The 16,442-nt window shown below is 40.1% G+C and overlaps 1 protein-coding gene across 1 annotated transcript in view; it reads right to left on the bottom strand.

The window, feature by feature from the left end:
* Positions 1 to 7,608: 7,608 nt before the first annotated feature.
* Positions 7,609 to 16,442, bottom strand: part of TNFSF8 (TNF superfamily member 8) — a 31,621-nt gene continuing 22,787 nt past the window's right edge. The window contains exon 4 of the mRNA XM_061603914.1: positions 7,609 to 8,052. Coding sequence (XP_061459898.1) covers positions 7,628 to 8,052 — 425 coding nt within the window. The 3' untranslated portion in view covers positions 7,609 to 7,627. The remainder of the gene's footprint in view (positions 8,053 to 16,442) is intronic.

Genomic DNA, 16,442 nt, shown 5'->3' with positions numbered 1-16,442 from the left:
TAATTAGGGTTTTCAAAACCTAATTAAATATATGGTTAGGAGAGAGAAGGAAGGGGCCAGGAGAAGAAGGAGTTGATGCATCTTGTTCTCCTCTCTGCCAACCACACTGCAGAGAGCAGGTTTGAAGCTTCCACTCATCAGCTGCTGAATGGAGAATTTGATCTTGCAGGGTGCTGCTTTTCCCACAACACCAGACATTCCAAGAAGTCAATCAGCATGAAAGGGGAGAGTGTTAGCTACTGAAAAAAGAGCCACTGAGAAGTCTTTTTTCAGTAGCTAACCCTCTCCCCTTTCATGCTGATTGACTTCTAGGAATGTTTGTTGTGGGAGAGTCATTAACAAGGGTCTCATTCTGACTCACCTCTGTTCACTCTGATTGGCTCCAACTGGGGAAAAGAAGCATGTTAGAAGACTCTTCTCAGTGACTAATACACTCCCCTTTCATGCTGATTGGCTTGGAGGATGTTGGAGACATAGGGACCCTGCTGGGACCCTGCTCCCCAAAACATAAGGTATCTAAGACCCCCCCAAGACCCTGGATGGCTACTTGGGGGGGGAGTGGATTTGTCACACCAGAGCTCCAAACCAACTTTAATTTTGCAACCTGAATTTGCCAGTAAATTGAATTCCACCCATAAAATGCAATCATCCAAAAATGCCCTTAATCTACCGGGTTGGTTTACTTATGCAACCCAAACTTTATGTCTCAGTCTTGTAACCGAATCGGTTATTGTAAGCCTACTTTCTTATGTTCCCTGTAAACCCCAAAGAGCTTTAGTTTAGTTTTATTGTTATTTTAATAGTATTTTAAATTGCCTTTCTGTAAATAATTTTGGTTTGGATGAACGGGTCTTTGACCGTAAATAAACTTTGCTTGCTTACCGGGTTGGTTTTTGTATGAAAAATCACATGGGGCTCCTCCCCTCCCCTCTCCACAAGCATAATACTTTAAAATGGGTGTTGTTATATGCCTTCAAGTCGATTACGACTTATGGCAACCCTATGAATCTTATATATATTCATAGGGTTTTCACGGTAAGAGGTATTCAGAGGTGGTTTACCATTGCAAAAAAAGCGGTCAATGCTTTTAAAAAAAACTTAGTTGACGTTATGCAATTTTTTTCTTCCCAGATGCTTTTTTACGTACAGAAAGAAAATTATAAATCAAGAATGGGCCCTTTCTAGATGTTGCTGGACTATAGCTCCCATTATCCTTGGCCATTGACCATGCTGGCTAGGGCAGATGGAGTCCCAGTAATACCAGGAGAGCCACAGGTTCCCCGTCCTTGCTATAAATTTGTGTACATGGTACACAGAAACTGTTTACTATGTGCAGGGAGGGATGTATAAATGCATCCTTTTCCATTCTGCTCCATACCCGTCACATGCAGCGTCACTTCCATTCTGCTGCAGGCTGGGTTCTGCAAAAACAACATTATTCAGCTCGCTGTTCACTGTGGCCAAACTTTGGCCAATCATGTAATTAGTGATGTTATTGATTCTACATCATTCATTTCAATGCGGGAGCAGAGGTGGAGGGTCTTCTCTGAGTAAAAGATACAACCCTAATGCTTGTAATCAGCTAAATTCTACTCAGAGTAGATTCACTGAAATGAATAGATCTAAGGTAGCTATGCCCGTTATGTTCAATGGGTCTGCTCTGAGTAGGACCACCATTGGATGCAGCCCTTGGTGTGAGGTTCTGCTATACTTCCTGTAGGTTTGTTGCAACTGATTAAGACTGCTAATCTTCAGTAATGACTTGGACTTAAAAGGCTCCCCCCCCTCTGTATTTCAGGGATAGAGCACCTTTCTCATCTTCAGGGCCACATTCCTTTAAGGGGGCACATGCCAGTTGTGAGCAGGTCCAGAAGGCAAAAGTGGGTGAACCAATAAATGTAAATGCTATCTTCATGCGGTAGGCTTGTTGTTTTTTTGCAATTATCTTTATTGAGAAGTTTTAAAATATGTAAAAACACACTAAATACATAAAAATATTTCCCCAAAAAAGAGAAGGGGGGAAAAAAAGAAAAGAAGAAAAAGGAAAAAGAGAAAAGAGAGAGAAAAAATGGGCAAACAGACAACTTCCGATCTATTCTTGGTCAGTTGTAGCAATTACATATGATCATATCTCACTAGGTAGTAAATTACATAGTCTCCCTTTTTTCTTCTAACTAGTCATCTCCAATTCATTTTCTTTGTCTTGCAAAAAGCCCCAAAAGAGTTTCCATTCCCTGGAAAATGTGGCTGTTGATTTTTCTCTCAGTAGACATGTCAATTTATCCATTTCTGCCAAGTCCATTAACTTTAATATCCATTCCTCAATTGTTGGTAGTGTTATTTTTTTCCATCGTTGAGCATATATTAATCTCGCTGCAGTAATCATATATTGAATCAATTTTCCATGATTCCTTTCCATTTGTAAATCCATCAAGCCCAACAGAAACAATTCAGGTTTTAATTGGATATTAATCCTTAGAATTCTCTGCATTAGATTATGTATTTGACCACAGAATGTTTTTGCTTGTTTACATGTCCACCACATATGGTAAAAGGTCCCTTTTTTGTTGTTTACATTTCCAACACTCATTATGAACAGTTTTGTATATTCTTGACAATTTCTCTGGGGTCATATACCAACAATGCATCATTATAACACAATGTAAATTTCAACCCTTTCGACCACATGTTTTCCCATTGATCCATTTGTATGTTATATCCAAAATTCTTAGCCCATTTCACCATACAATCTTTAACTTGTTCTTCTTCCATTTCAATTTTTAGCAAAAGTTTATACATTTTAGCAAACATGTTCATCATTTGTACACAAACACTTTTCAAATTCCGATTTATTTTGTGCGAAATCAAAAGTTCTTTTATCCATTTTAAATCTTTCTATCAACTGTAGGTAAGAGAACCAATAAAAACTATAACCCTCTACTGCCAGTTGTTCCCTCGATTTGACTTCATATTCTCCTTGTTCATTTTCCAAAAAATCTTGATAAGTTAACCATTTTTCCTTTCTTAAAGTTTTCTTCTGTAGAAGGCTTCCTGTGCCGATATCCATTAGTACATAACCTTGGTTTGTATTTACACCATATTCTCGACAGGGCACGTCTTATGAAATGATTTTTAAATTCTACATTAATTTTAACTTTATCGTACCACAAATAACCATGCCATCCAAACCTCAAGTCATGGCCTTCTAGATCTAATAATCTTTTATTTCTCAGCAATATCCATTCCTTCACCCACACTAAACAACAAGCAGGAAAATACAGTTTTAGGTTCAGCAGTCCCAATCCCCCTCTTTCTTTTGCATCTTGTAATAATTTAAATTTAATTCTTGGTTTTTTCCCTTGCGATACAAATTTAGAAATGTCTTTTTGCCATTGTTTAAAAGGTAAATCAGTTGCTATCACCAGTATTGTTTGAAACAGAAACATCATTCTGGGCAATACATTCATTTTTATCACCGAGATTCTTCCCAATAATGACAACCGTAATTTATCCCATCGCATCATATCCTTCTTAATTTCTGCCCATATCTTGACATAATTATTTTGGTATAACATACAATTCATATTTGTAATGATAACACCCAAGTATTTCACATTTTTCTCCACTTTAAAACCAGTTTTTTCCATTAGAATTATTTGGTCTTGCAAGTCCATATTTTTGTCAACATCTTTGTTTTTAAGTTATTAATCTTAAAGCCTGCTAATACCCCCAAATCCTTTAATTTTTCCATTAACACCTCTAGACCCTCCATAGGATTTTCCAAAGTTATCACCAAATCATCAGCAAATACTCTCAATTTATAGGTTTCTTTTTTAATCTTTACTCCCGAGATTCTCTCATCTTGTCTTATATCCCTAATCAACACCTCAAGTACCAATATAAACAAAAGTGGAGATAACGGACATCCTTGTCTCGTTCCCTTCCATATTTCACAGGACTTTGTTAATTCACCATTGTCAATTATTTGTGCCTTCTGTGATGTGTAGATCAATCTAATCCATTTGATAAAATTATCTCCCACATTCATCTTTTCCAAGACTTTAAACATAAAGTTTCAATTCAAATTATCAAAAGCCTTCTCGGCATCCAAAAAAATCAATGCTGCTTGCTTATCATTATGTTGTTCCAGATACTCCAAAACATCCAACACACTTCTAATGTTATCTCGCAGTTGCCTTTTAGGTAAAAAACCACATTGGTCTTCATGAATAACTTTCCGCAAAATTACTTTCATTCTTTCCGCTAAAATCATTGTAAATAGCTTATAATCGTTATTTAATAAAGATATTGGTCTATAATGTTTTGTTAAAGTCAAATCCTGATCCTCTTTAGGTATTAAAACAATATTAGCTTCATTCCAACTATTAGGTATCTTCCCATTCTGTAGAATAGAATTCATTATTTGGTGTAAGGGTAACAGAAGTTCCTCCTCCAAACATTTATAATAGAGTGCTGGCAAACCATCTGGTCCTGATGCTTTCCCTAATTTAACCTTTTTAATAACTTCAGATAACTCTCTTATCATTATAGGTTCATTAATAACTTGACTCTGATGATCTGTAATCTTTGGTAAATTCTGTTTAATCAAATACTCATCTATTTTTTCAGAAGGCATATCTTGGCTCTTATATAAAGATAAATAATATTGATAAAAAGCTTTTTGAATATTTACATTATCTGTCAATACCACATCCCTTTCTTGTATCTTCAATATCAAATTTTTTTGTCTCTCTTTTCTTAATTTATATGCCAACCACTTTCCTGGTTTATTTGCAGACTCGAAATTTCTTTGTTTGGCGTAGTTCAACTTTATCTCCATTTCCCTCACTGTCAACATCGATAACTGTTTTTGTAACATCTTAATTTGGTTTGTAATAGATTTCTTCACCGGAGTTTTTCTTAATTCTTCTTCATTCCTTTTTATCTCATCCAAAATTAATTGTATTTTCTCTTGTTTTTTCTTTTTTAATACAAAATTATATCGGATAAAATGTCCCCCCATATAGGCTTTACTGGCATCCCAAACCATTGTAACATCCAATCCTTTATTCAAATTATTTTCAAAAAATTATTTTAATTTCTTTTTAGATTCCTCAATTACCTTTTCTTTCTGCAGTAGGACCTCATTCAGTCTCCATTGAACCCTACCCCTTTTCTTTTTAAAGATTAATATCACAGGATTATGGTCCGAAAAAGTCTTTGGTAGTATTTCCACCTTAGAAACATTAGTCACTGTCGTTTTCGACATCCAAATCATATCAGTTCTTGAAAAAGTCCTATGTCTCTCAGAGAAATAAGTATATTCTTTTGAGTCACCATTAATATGCCTCCATACATCCATAAGTTCTAAATTATCCACCAAGTCAAAACAAATCTTTGGCAACTTACCCTGAGTTACTTTAACATTTCCCCCTGATGTTCTATCCCTTTGCGGAGATACAACACCATTCCAATCTCCCATAATACACCAATTCTCATATGGAACTTCTGACAACTTTTCCATTGTAGAAGTTTATTTTATCATCATTTGGGGCATAAATACCCACAATCAGAGTTTTAAGACCATATATAGTTATTTCTACTCCTACGTATCTACCCTGTTCTTCAGTTAATATAAACTTTGGACATAATTCAGAATTTATATATAAAACAACTCCATTAGTTTTCTTCAATCCTGCAGATATCAACTCTTCCCCTAAATTCTTATAAACCAAGTATTTTATATCCTTTTTTCTAATATGTGTTTCCTGTAGACAAATTACATCCAATTTTAGCTTCTTCAAGTAAAAAAAAGATTTTTTTTCTCTTTTGAGGAGCATTAGCTCAATTTATATTCCAAGTTAGGTATTTATAGTCCATAATTAAGCTTGGATTTTAAAAGAGTCTATACCTGTAGCCCCCACTACTAGATCGTCTTTTTCCATTTCTAAAGCAGATTGTAATTGTCCCACTTTCTTCTCCACTAACTCTGTACCTTTCATTAATTGTTTCTCCATACTATCTTTAAATTTTTCCAAGAAATCTTTTGCTTTTTTTACAATATTCAGTCTAAACCACTGTTGTTTACACATAAAAATCACACCTTCCGATTTATCCCATCTAAATTGAATATTATTTTGTTTGAGCTTATCTGTCAAAAACGCATATTCTTTTCTCTTGCGCAGGATCCTAATGGGAATTTCTTTAAGCACAATTATTTCTTTATTGTCCACCTGCATTTTAGTATGAAAATGTTGCTGTAATACGATATCTCTAATCTTTTTCCTAACAAAATGTACCAATACATCTCATGGAACATTTCTCAATCTGGCATGTCTTATATTTATTCTATAGGCTTTATCTATCTCCAACTCAATCCTTTCTTCATCCCATCCCAATAAACCCGCTATAGCTTTAATGACTTTTTCTCTTATGTCTTCATCCGGATCCTCAGGAATAGCCCTCAGTCTCAAACAATATTATTTGTCTCTAAGTTCTAACAATGCCACATTGTCTAAATCCTAGTTAAGCCTTCAGTTTTACTCTCCAAGATTTCCATTGTCTTAGTAACTTGCTTTATTTCCCCCACCAATTGTCCTATTGTTTCTTTAATCTCATTAACTTCTTTTTTCATAATTGTAGACATATCTTACTTCACTTGTTTTCTTAGATCTATATTCATAGGGCCAGACAGAGAGGCATGGAGGGCCACATTTGTCCCCTAGGCCGGAGGTTTCCCATCCCTGCTATACACAGTTACCTAGAAGCAAGTCCCATTGAACTCAATTTGACTGACTTCTGAATGGACATATACAGGATTGTACTGTACATCTCTTCCATTGAAACCAAAGGGGCACATCACTGCTCGGCTTTGGCCAGATCAAACTTCATGCTGTCTCCTGCATTATAAATAGAAAGATATGGCACCTTGGATTAACCCCCCCAAAATAAAAAAAATAGCGCCCACTCTCCATTTCTAGGCCAGTTCAGGGTCTTCTTGTACTGGTTTTTTTCATTTTAGGAGACCAGAAGTACCTTTGACCTTTCTGCAGCAACAGCAGATACTTATCTTTTTTTTGAAAAAAATGACAGTGGACAGATGTTCTGTCAGTGGTGGCTGGTGCCCAACGGGACAAGGCAAGGAGGCTGACCGTAGGCAGTATATGTATGTATGTACTGCCTTCAAGTTGATTCCGACTTATGGCGACCCTATGAATAGGGTTTTCATGAGGCTGAGAGGCAGTGAGCTTCATGGCTATGTGGGGATTCGAACCCTGGTCTCCCAGGTTGTAGTCCAACACCTTAACCACTATGCCACACTGCCAACTCCTTCTCATTTTGTCGCCATCTTCCTCCTCCCTGAGTTCTGCAAGGCGCAACACTGAGATGGAGGAGGGGGAAGCAGGTAGCCAGGGCCATCCCCTGGACTGGATGCAAGTAAGAGGGCAGGCAGGTGAGAGATGGTTGAGGGCAGACTGAAGTCGGTGGAGTAGCACCCTATTCTCCCTAATGGATGAGCATCTATTTTTTTCTCCATAGTGACTATTAAATGCCCCGTACCCCCTTCAAATAGGAATGGATTTGGCACATCTCAATATGATTGCTTTTTATTTTTGAAAGTCATGTATCAGTTACTGTCCTGAACAAAGAGTCTCCAGGTTTCGCCAGTGTACTTCAAGACCCCTAAAATGTTGTTTTGGGGAAAGTCATTCACATCCACATAGCTGAACTGGTTGATGCGTGCTGTGATCCTAGTCCCCATCTTCAGATCCTCCAGAAAAGTGAGGAAGAGATCTTGCCGTTTCTCCTTGCAAGTCTGCTGAGTACTGCACAGAGTGAGCACTGTTTGCTTCACGACGGAACCATTCAGCAGAAGCTCTAATTGCAGGTTGATTTCATCTCTTTCACACTTGGCGACGTAAATGTGCAAATGGCAATAGATGAAATACATTCCGGGCATCTGGATCACCAACGTTCCATTGTCGTAGTGAATGTTGTGCAGGATGCCTTCATCAGACCATCGCAGTTCTGGTCGCTTGATTGGCATTAACACTGGAGAAACAAGGGGGAGAGACACATTTAAACATGGGTGGGGAACCTTTTCTGGCCAGAGGGCCAGATCTTAATCTTCCCACCACTGGAGGACCAAATTTAATGGGTGGGTGGTAGGGATGTGCTAGAATTCCACCCAATTTTTTTTTTTTTTACAATAATTTTTATTCAAATTTTCATAAAACATAGAAAACAAAATCATAAAACATTCAAAGACAAAAAACAAAACAAAACAAAAATGATTAAACAAAAAAATAAAATAAAATAAAATGTTGACTTCCCATTTGTCACATATCAAATCAGTTATAGGTCTACAATATATAACAATCCTGTCTCTTAAATCATATTATAAAATCACTTTCCTCCAGTAGTTATCTTAATTAATCATCAAATCTCATAAACATTACTTTATTCTTTCCACAAAAAGTCAAAGAGAGGTTTCAATTCTTTAAGAAATATATCTATCAATTTTTCTCCAAATAAACATGTCAATTAATCCATCTCGTTAATAATTATAATAATCTTATTGTCATAACCATAGTCCAAATAAACATTTCGATTAATCCATCTCATCAGAATCTGTTAGGTCCAATAATTTCAATAGCCATTATTCCATTATCCCTATTAGTTCCATCTTCCATCTTCAATAGTCCTGTTAAGTCCAGTAATTTCAGTGTCCAATCTTCCATTATCAGTATTCCATAATAATCTTGCTGTTGTAGCCATAGTCATATAATAAGAGTCTGATGGGAATTTCCTCTATCCCAAATATTTTCTTGCCATCCATTCTGAATAAGTTGCTGAAATACTGTTGTAAAGTCATATCTGTGTTCTTCTTTTTTACAAAATGCACTGGCTCATCTCTTAAGAGTTTTTCCATTGTCACATGGCTGCAGTTAATTCCATAGATTTTCTCTATATCAAGCTCCATCACATCATTCCAGTCCAGAAGATTATCCAAGCCATTGATAACTTTATCTCTAATATCTTCATTAATTTCTTCAGAGATAACGTTAAATTCCAAACAGTAGATTTTATTTCTAATATCCATAAACTCCAGATCTTTTTCCAATTCCACATTTGTTCCAATCTCCAGGGCTTGTATCTTCCCTTTATTTTTTCTTTTCTCATCTCTGATCTCATTCTCCTCTCTCACAGGGTCCCCTATTTCTTTAAGCTCCTGCGTCATTTTGCTCAGTTCAATTTTCAGCTCCTTACTACCCTGTCGCAGGGTTTGTTTCGTTATCTCAATCTCATCCATTATTTTCTGAAACATAATTACTTCCAGATTCTCAGCCACTTTCTTGATTGCCATTTTTAAAACCACGAAAACAAAGCAAAACAAAAATAAAGAAGAACCACTTCTTATTTCAGCAACAATTGGGTTAATATTCCAGGCTTGATGACATCACAGTATAAACAGAGCAACCTGCCTTATCTCTCTTGTGCAAGAATGCAAAACAAATTTAGTTCCCAGCATCAAAACAGTTAGTGGCGTCGTGAAGAAGCAGATTCGTCAAAATAAAATAGACCAAAAAAAGAATAGTCCCAGACAATATAATATTCCTCGGAATAGAAATCAGGAATAGAAATCCCTCTTCTGTTTATTATCTTTAGAATGCACTTCCAGGACAGCTTTTTGCGACAGAAACAGAGATAAGCTGTTAATTTCGTGAATAACAGAGAAGAGCTATATCTCACCCAGAAGTTGTCCAAAGCCGATCAATCTGACAAATCTCCTTTTGCTGCAACAATTTAAACCAAGTAAAAAAAATAATAGAAAGAAGGGTGCTTGCCTGTTAGTCCGTTCTCTCTTTGAAGAAAAGATAAACGTATCGCTTAAGCAGATAGAGCTTGTTAGAAAGTCCGTCCGGCATTGTTGGCTGGACCTTATCTCATAAATTAATGAAATCCAGTCCTCCCAACAAAAACAGGCTTTGAGGTTGATCTCTACGTTTCTCCCTGCCCGGGAGAAATTTCATCAGTCAAAAAAAAAAATGTTCTGACTGATTTATATCTGAATAAGCTTCTTTTGAGGCAGGACCCCGTCCCAAAAGCAGGCACAAGCAAAGTCACCCTTCCCGGAAGTCAGAATTCCACCCAATTTGGATTTGGTACTGAATTTTCCATTAATTCCTTTATTCTCTATAGTTGCAGATCAGATTTTATGTAATGATTTTCCACGAATTTAAAAAATCCACGTCTAAAATATTGGTATTAATATTGCTAGTTTTATCAATATTTCCTTCAATTTAACAGTATTTCAATTTATCAATATTAATATATAAATATTTTCTCCAAAGGGAAAAGAAACCGGTTTGGTAAAAGCAGCAGTTTGCAGACAAAGAATGAACTTGAATGAATACCAGCCTGTTAGGTCGATGGAATGCTTTCAAACCAGTACTGCCCAATGGCTCCCATCTCTAGTGGGTGGTCAATCATTTGACATCAATGTGATGTCAGGTGATGCTGCGCTTCGAAGCCCTGCCTGTAGGGACGTCAAAGCACAGCATGGGACTGTTTAAAAGCCCTTTTGCAAACAGCCCAGTGCTACTATTTGAACATGGGGAAACTGCCGGTTTAAAGAGCAGCGCAGGGCAGCTTGCAAGAGGGCTTTCCGACAGCCGCACACTTTGTCTCTGTGTGCCAGTTCCCAGCAAGAAAACTGCTGTACACAGCCACCACAGAAGCAAACTCTGCCCCCCTCCCAACAGGTGATCTTAATGCCCATCAGAGTGACATCAGCTGACTAGTAACTGGGCATGTTTTTTTTTTTTTAAATGCCCTGGCCTGGAAACAGGAATAGAAATTGATAATGTTCACTTATTTGTCCTGTGTCTAGAACAGAAATCAATGCAACAAATATAATCAGTATTCACCATTGTTGCTCTCAGTCCTCAAACAATATGTAACTGATTATGCCACCCCCTCCACTTTATATTGTGTTTCCTTTGCACTGAAATAAATGGAGTGGGATCTTGCAATGGCAATGTGATTTACACAATTGATCAATAAGTCATGTCATTTCACCACTGCAGACAGTGACACAAATAATGTGGTTTTCTGGTGGAAGGTGAACTGCAGCACATGGAAACACTGCTGCTTGTGACAGGAGGGTGGGGCTGGTAGTGTTTGTGTTAGTGAAAGGAGGTGCACCTGGGACCCTGACCGAAGGCTGTTTCCCCCCCCTCTCTCCAGGTACCTGTTTAAACTCGTGCCTGGCAAGGGCATGAGCTGAAGAGCGAGAGCAAAATGGTTCTCATACTGCGGCTCTCAGTTTGAGCACACGATTCTGGCCTCTAAGGCATTAATGGAGTGCCCCAGCTTACTGGTGGAGAAGGAAAGTATAGTCGCTGGATGGTTTCAACACAATGCATCTTCAGATCCCAGTCCATGGACATACAACTTGTGCTACTGCAGATCACTTTGTGCATTGTCTTTAGGATAGCGGTGCTACCCCCGGTTGTGGATATTGTGGGTGGGTGGAATGATTGTGGGTGCTCCCTGGTGAGAGGAGGGAGCTCCAAGGGTGGGGAGTGTGTAGCATTGCCCCACCTTTTGGTGAGAGTGTACGTTGTGGTGGTAGCAGCAGAAGTGGGAGTGATGCTGCGACCTGTACACACATGCTCGTTTGTTTGGCAGATGGGGTTGTTTGTCTTCCTGATACCTTTGTGTTGTAATTTGTTAGCAGTGATTGTGATTTATTATATTAGTCATTTCAGGTTATATTGATGTTTAAGACTTTTTAAAAACATGTTTGGTATTGTCTTAAATGTGTAATTCAATTTTTATGATGTTTAATGTTAATATTTAAGATGTTAATGTTTACGATGGTTTCTTTTCAAATCGTCCAAAATGGATAATTTTTTTTTTTTTTGCAACATTGTAAACCGCTTAGAGGCTTCTTTTCAAGTATAAAGCGGTATACAAATTAATTAAATAAATAAATAATACTAACAAATGAATAATATAGGGTGGAATGGAGAGCAGTGCCTTCTTATATCCTCTCCCCACTGCTCATTTGCTCACAGAGGGCAGGTAAGCAATAGCCAAGAGGAAGGAGAAGGCTCCAGAGGTGGCACATGGGCCCCCCTCCATGGCATGAGCCTTGCTGTGAGGGCTAATGCTGGCCCTGCCCAATGGGAATGAGAGGATTTTCCCCTTTTCAGGTATTGTTCTCTGTGTTCCTCTCCTCCTAGAATATTGTAGTTTAACATTTTAAAAAGAATGTGCTCCAAAACTTTCCACTCATTTGCACTGCTTTCCACCCTCAGTGTTATCCATGTGCCTGTGCATGTCAGTAACACATTGCAACGTCAATCCTCATGTGACTGTACAACGGAATGCATCCAGATTCTATTTTGTGTGGTGTTTTACCAATGTGAGCACATGCACTCCTACACATCCATGAATCAGCACATGTAAGAAATCGTAATGCAACTGCACATCTCAAGGAGGCAGTAGGGTATCCCATTCTCAAGAGGACTTCCCTGGACCTGTAAGTGTGAAATATAACTATTGTCACCAGTCACTGATATCCCCCTTTGGGGCAAGGTGAGAATTTGGCAACAGTTCAGGCATGCTGGAAGGAAACAGATCATCTGGATCCACTTTGATCCAGTAGGGATGACTGAAATCTGTCAGTCTCGGTTTGTCTCAGAAAATCTTGCAGCCAGATCTGCTAATGTAAAAAGAATTTTGCAACTGCACCAGGAAGCACCAATAGTTACCATACATTCCAAAAGCCCAGGTACTGTAAGGCATTAGGGATGGGGGAGAAATTTGACTCAGTTCACATTTAAAGCCAAATTGGTGAAATCCGCACACTCCAAAGTGACATGGGAAACACAGCCATCCTTCGAAATTCACACTTTTCTGAATGTTGTGATGCAGTTCTCTGACTGAGCCAAGTTTACAAAAATGCATACATTGGGAGAAAGTGTGTATATATATATATATATATATATAAGTGACATGAACAAACAGGAATGCATTAATATGAGGAGAAATGATGTGTAAAAATGTGTACATAGGTCAAAACCGCCTGCAAAAAGGTGTTTAGTAGGAGAAACTCACACTAAAATGCTGAAGAATTTTTATCAGGATTATTTTATAAAAATGCACTAATTGCTGCAGAAATGAATTTAAGATTGGAAAAAATGAGAAACTGAGACAATTGAAACAGACAGATAATTCCATCCCTATAAGGCACTGAAGGGAGTCTTGCATTAGGCAGGGATGGGAAATCTGTGGTCCTACAGATGTTGTTTGATTACATGTCCCATTGTCCTTATCATTGGGCAATGCTGGCTGAGGCTCATGGGAGTGCTATAACATTGGGAGGGCCACAGGAGCCCTGTCCTTGAAAGAGGGTCTCCAGCAACCAGGGTTTGGCCAGAGCAAGGAAAAGTTACTTTTTTGAACTACAACTCCCATCAGCCTGAGCCAGCATGGCCACTGGATTGGGCTGATGGGAGTTGTAGTTCAAAAAAGTAACTTTTCCAAGCTCTGGGTTTGGCACCTGCTTCTACTACATCACCAGCACTTTGAACCTCCTCAGGAAAAATGGATGCTGAGAATACTTAGGTAGATCAGGCCAATGGGGACACACCAGGCTGGATGCCCCCTCAAGAAGTTGCTGGACCCCAACTCTCATCCTCCTCAGAGGGCATATCCAATGGCCAGGGATGATGAGGCTTGGAGAGTCCATCAACATCTGGAAGGTGACAGGTTGCCCAACCCTGATCTAAATTTCAGTGAGGTCTATTCTGAGTAGGACTAATATCAAATACAACCCAAGGTTAGTCCTAAGAGTATAACCATTGCAATTCATGGACATGGCTGAGGCTGCAATTCATTACACACTTACCTGGGAGTAAGTCCCATTGAACCCAATGGAGCTTACTTCTGAGTTGGCATGTATTGGATTGCAGCCTAGGTTAGGCCCATTGATTTCAGTGGGTCTACTCTGAGTAGAACATGGTTGGATACAACCCTTCACCCCCAGACCTTCTCAACTGCAACCTTCCTCAGAGTTTGGTCAAGGAAGCCAGACAGGGAAACATCTGCAATTGATTACAGGAACCTGATCATTTCCAAGAAGTTACATCAGTAACTACGAACGAGTGCTGGACAGGGCTGAACTAACTCCTGCCACTCAACCTAAATATTTCACTCGTACGTCATCCCAGCGATAGCAAAGGAGCAAAGAACAAGCTACAGGAAATTACTCATGCAGTCGGTCTCTGGCTCCTTGCTTGCTTTTCTTGTTCTGACCCCTGACTCAATTCCTCCCTTACAGCTGCCCAGCTCAGCTCCGGGAGTGACTCTGGACTGAGGTTGTGCAGCTGGTTCTTCCATTTGTCACCCGGACAGCTCAGGAGGCAGAGCAGCCTCTTGGGACCTTACGGTGATTTGGGGAGAGACAGAAGCTTACCAATCCAAAAGCTTTCCATGCACCAACCTCTTACCATTAATGGTGGTTGGTGCCCTTTGGGACTGGTGGGACCAGAGGCAAGAAGCCCAACAGTAGAAGAAGCCAGAGCCAATGACAGACAGAGCTAACTCAGTCTAGTTTTGCCCCCAGCTTCCTCCCTCCTGAGTTTTATAAGTGTTGTGACCCAGGATGGGGGGGGCTTTGAGGAGGGGGGGACTCTGACTTTGAGGACTAGGGTGACAAGTTGAGGGAGGAGGGCTCTCAGCATGCCCAGTCACCTGATCTCCCCACCAAGCACAGTGAGAGCTGTCAGAGACTATTCCTATGGACACCCCCCCTTGCCTGAACCTGGGGCACCACATTGCCAACTTGCTGGGCGGCCAGCAGCTTCCCATGCCTGAACAGACTGTTAGCCCCCACCATTCCAATAGGGAAGCCAAGGTCCAGCCCCTTTCGCCCTGTTCCCGGCAGCTTCAGAGGTGCGAAGAACAACAGTTGGGGTTAAGGAGGAGCCGTTGTTTACGCGCAAAAGAGAAACCTACTTAAGTGGCTGCGAAGACAAGCTTAGTCAGTGTTAGGAAAGGAATGAGTTCCTAGAAAGCGTAGTTAGGTGAATGAGTCGAAAGGCTTTTGACATAACTATAACCTTAATGAAAAGAGAAAAAAGTCACAGAACTGACTGTGCCTGAATTTCTCGGCTTCAGGCAGGACAGTCAAGGGCAGCACAGAGATGGAGGAGGAGGGGGAAGCAGAGGCTGACAGCCATGGCCACCCCTGGACTGGCTATAAGGAACAAGGCAGGCAGATGAGGGCTGGGAGAGGGCAGACAGGTTTGTGGGACAACACCCCACTTGCCCTCTATGACCAGCCTCCACAGCTCACGATGGATGAAATGATCACTGGATCATTTTGCCTCACCCCAAATGGAAAAGCAGAAGGCCTTTGCTGGATCAGAACAAATGTGCATCATCCTGAGCATCCTTTTGCCCCCAGTGGCCAACCCAATGTCTCCAGGATGCCCATAACCAGCTGGAAGGCAACCCCCCTCCCTCACAGTTGCTCCCCATCAAATGGCATTCAGTGGCAGGGAGGGGTTAGAGTGTCAGACTGGGACCTGGGAGAGCAGGGTTCAAATCCCCGCTTAGCCATGAAGCTCAATGGGTGACCTTGGTCCAGTTCACTGTCTCTCAGCCTAGCCTACCCTTCAGGGTTGTTGTGGGGATAAAATTGAGATGGGGGAGACCATGTTTGTAAGCCACCTTGAGCTCCTAGGAGGAGAGGTGGGACAAGAATGTAATAATAGATAATAAATAAATAAAAAACACCCCTTAACATGGTAGCTCCCTTGAACTGCGATAACGGTGGTGATGTTGATGGTGGTGGTGGTAGTTGTTACCTGTTGTTATTAATTGAATTTATTAGATGCCTATTATTAAAAATAGTCTCAAGGTGACTTATAGTACAAAACAGCAGGAGGGAACCTCCAGTCCAAGGCACTACTTAGGCCCACCTCCAGGTTTCCTTCTTGGGCCACATGTCAGTGGTGGACATGGCCAGAAGCAAGAGTGAGTGGAGCACCAGATGCAAACGTGGCCTTTGTACAGTAGGTTAGCTTCTACCACATTCACACATCCCCTTGTCTCTTCCATCCAGACAAGCAAGAGGCATTATCAGAGTTCCAGGGTCACATTCCAGCCAGGCAGACACACTCAGGGTGGGCATGAAGTAGGGCTGGGGAAGGGTGTGTACTGGGGTTGCCAGGTTCATGGCCTGGGACTGATCCTGTATCTTTAGGAGAAGAGAAAGTCAGCCAAGTGCAGGTGTTCTTGCAACGCTGTAATGGGAAAAACCACAAGGTGGAATTCTCCCTCCCCTCCTCCACAACTTTTAAGGATGCAGAAGATCTCTTGGTTGCCAGGCCCGGCCTCCAAGAGGTCTTCTGTATCTTTAAAAG

The sequence above is a fragment of the Rhineura floridana genome, chromosome 20 (assembly GCF_030035675.1).
Source record: "Rhineura floridana isolate rRhiFlo1 chromosome 20, rRhiFlo1.hap2, whole genome shotgun sequence".
Taxonomy (NCBI): domain Eukaryota; kingdom Metazoa; phylum Chordata; class Lepidosauria; order Squamata; family Rhineuridae; genus Rhineura; species Rhineura floridana.
This window is presented reverse-complemented; position numbering and strand designations above follow the sequence as displayed.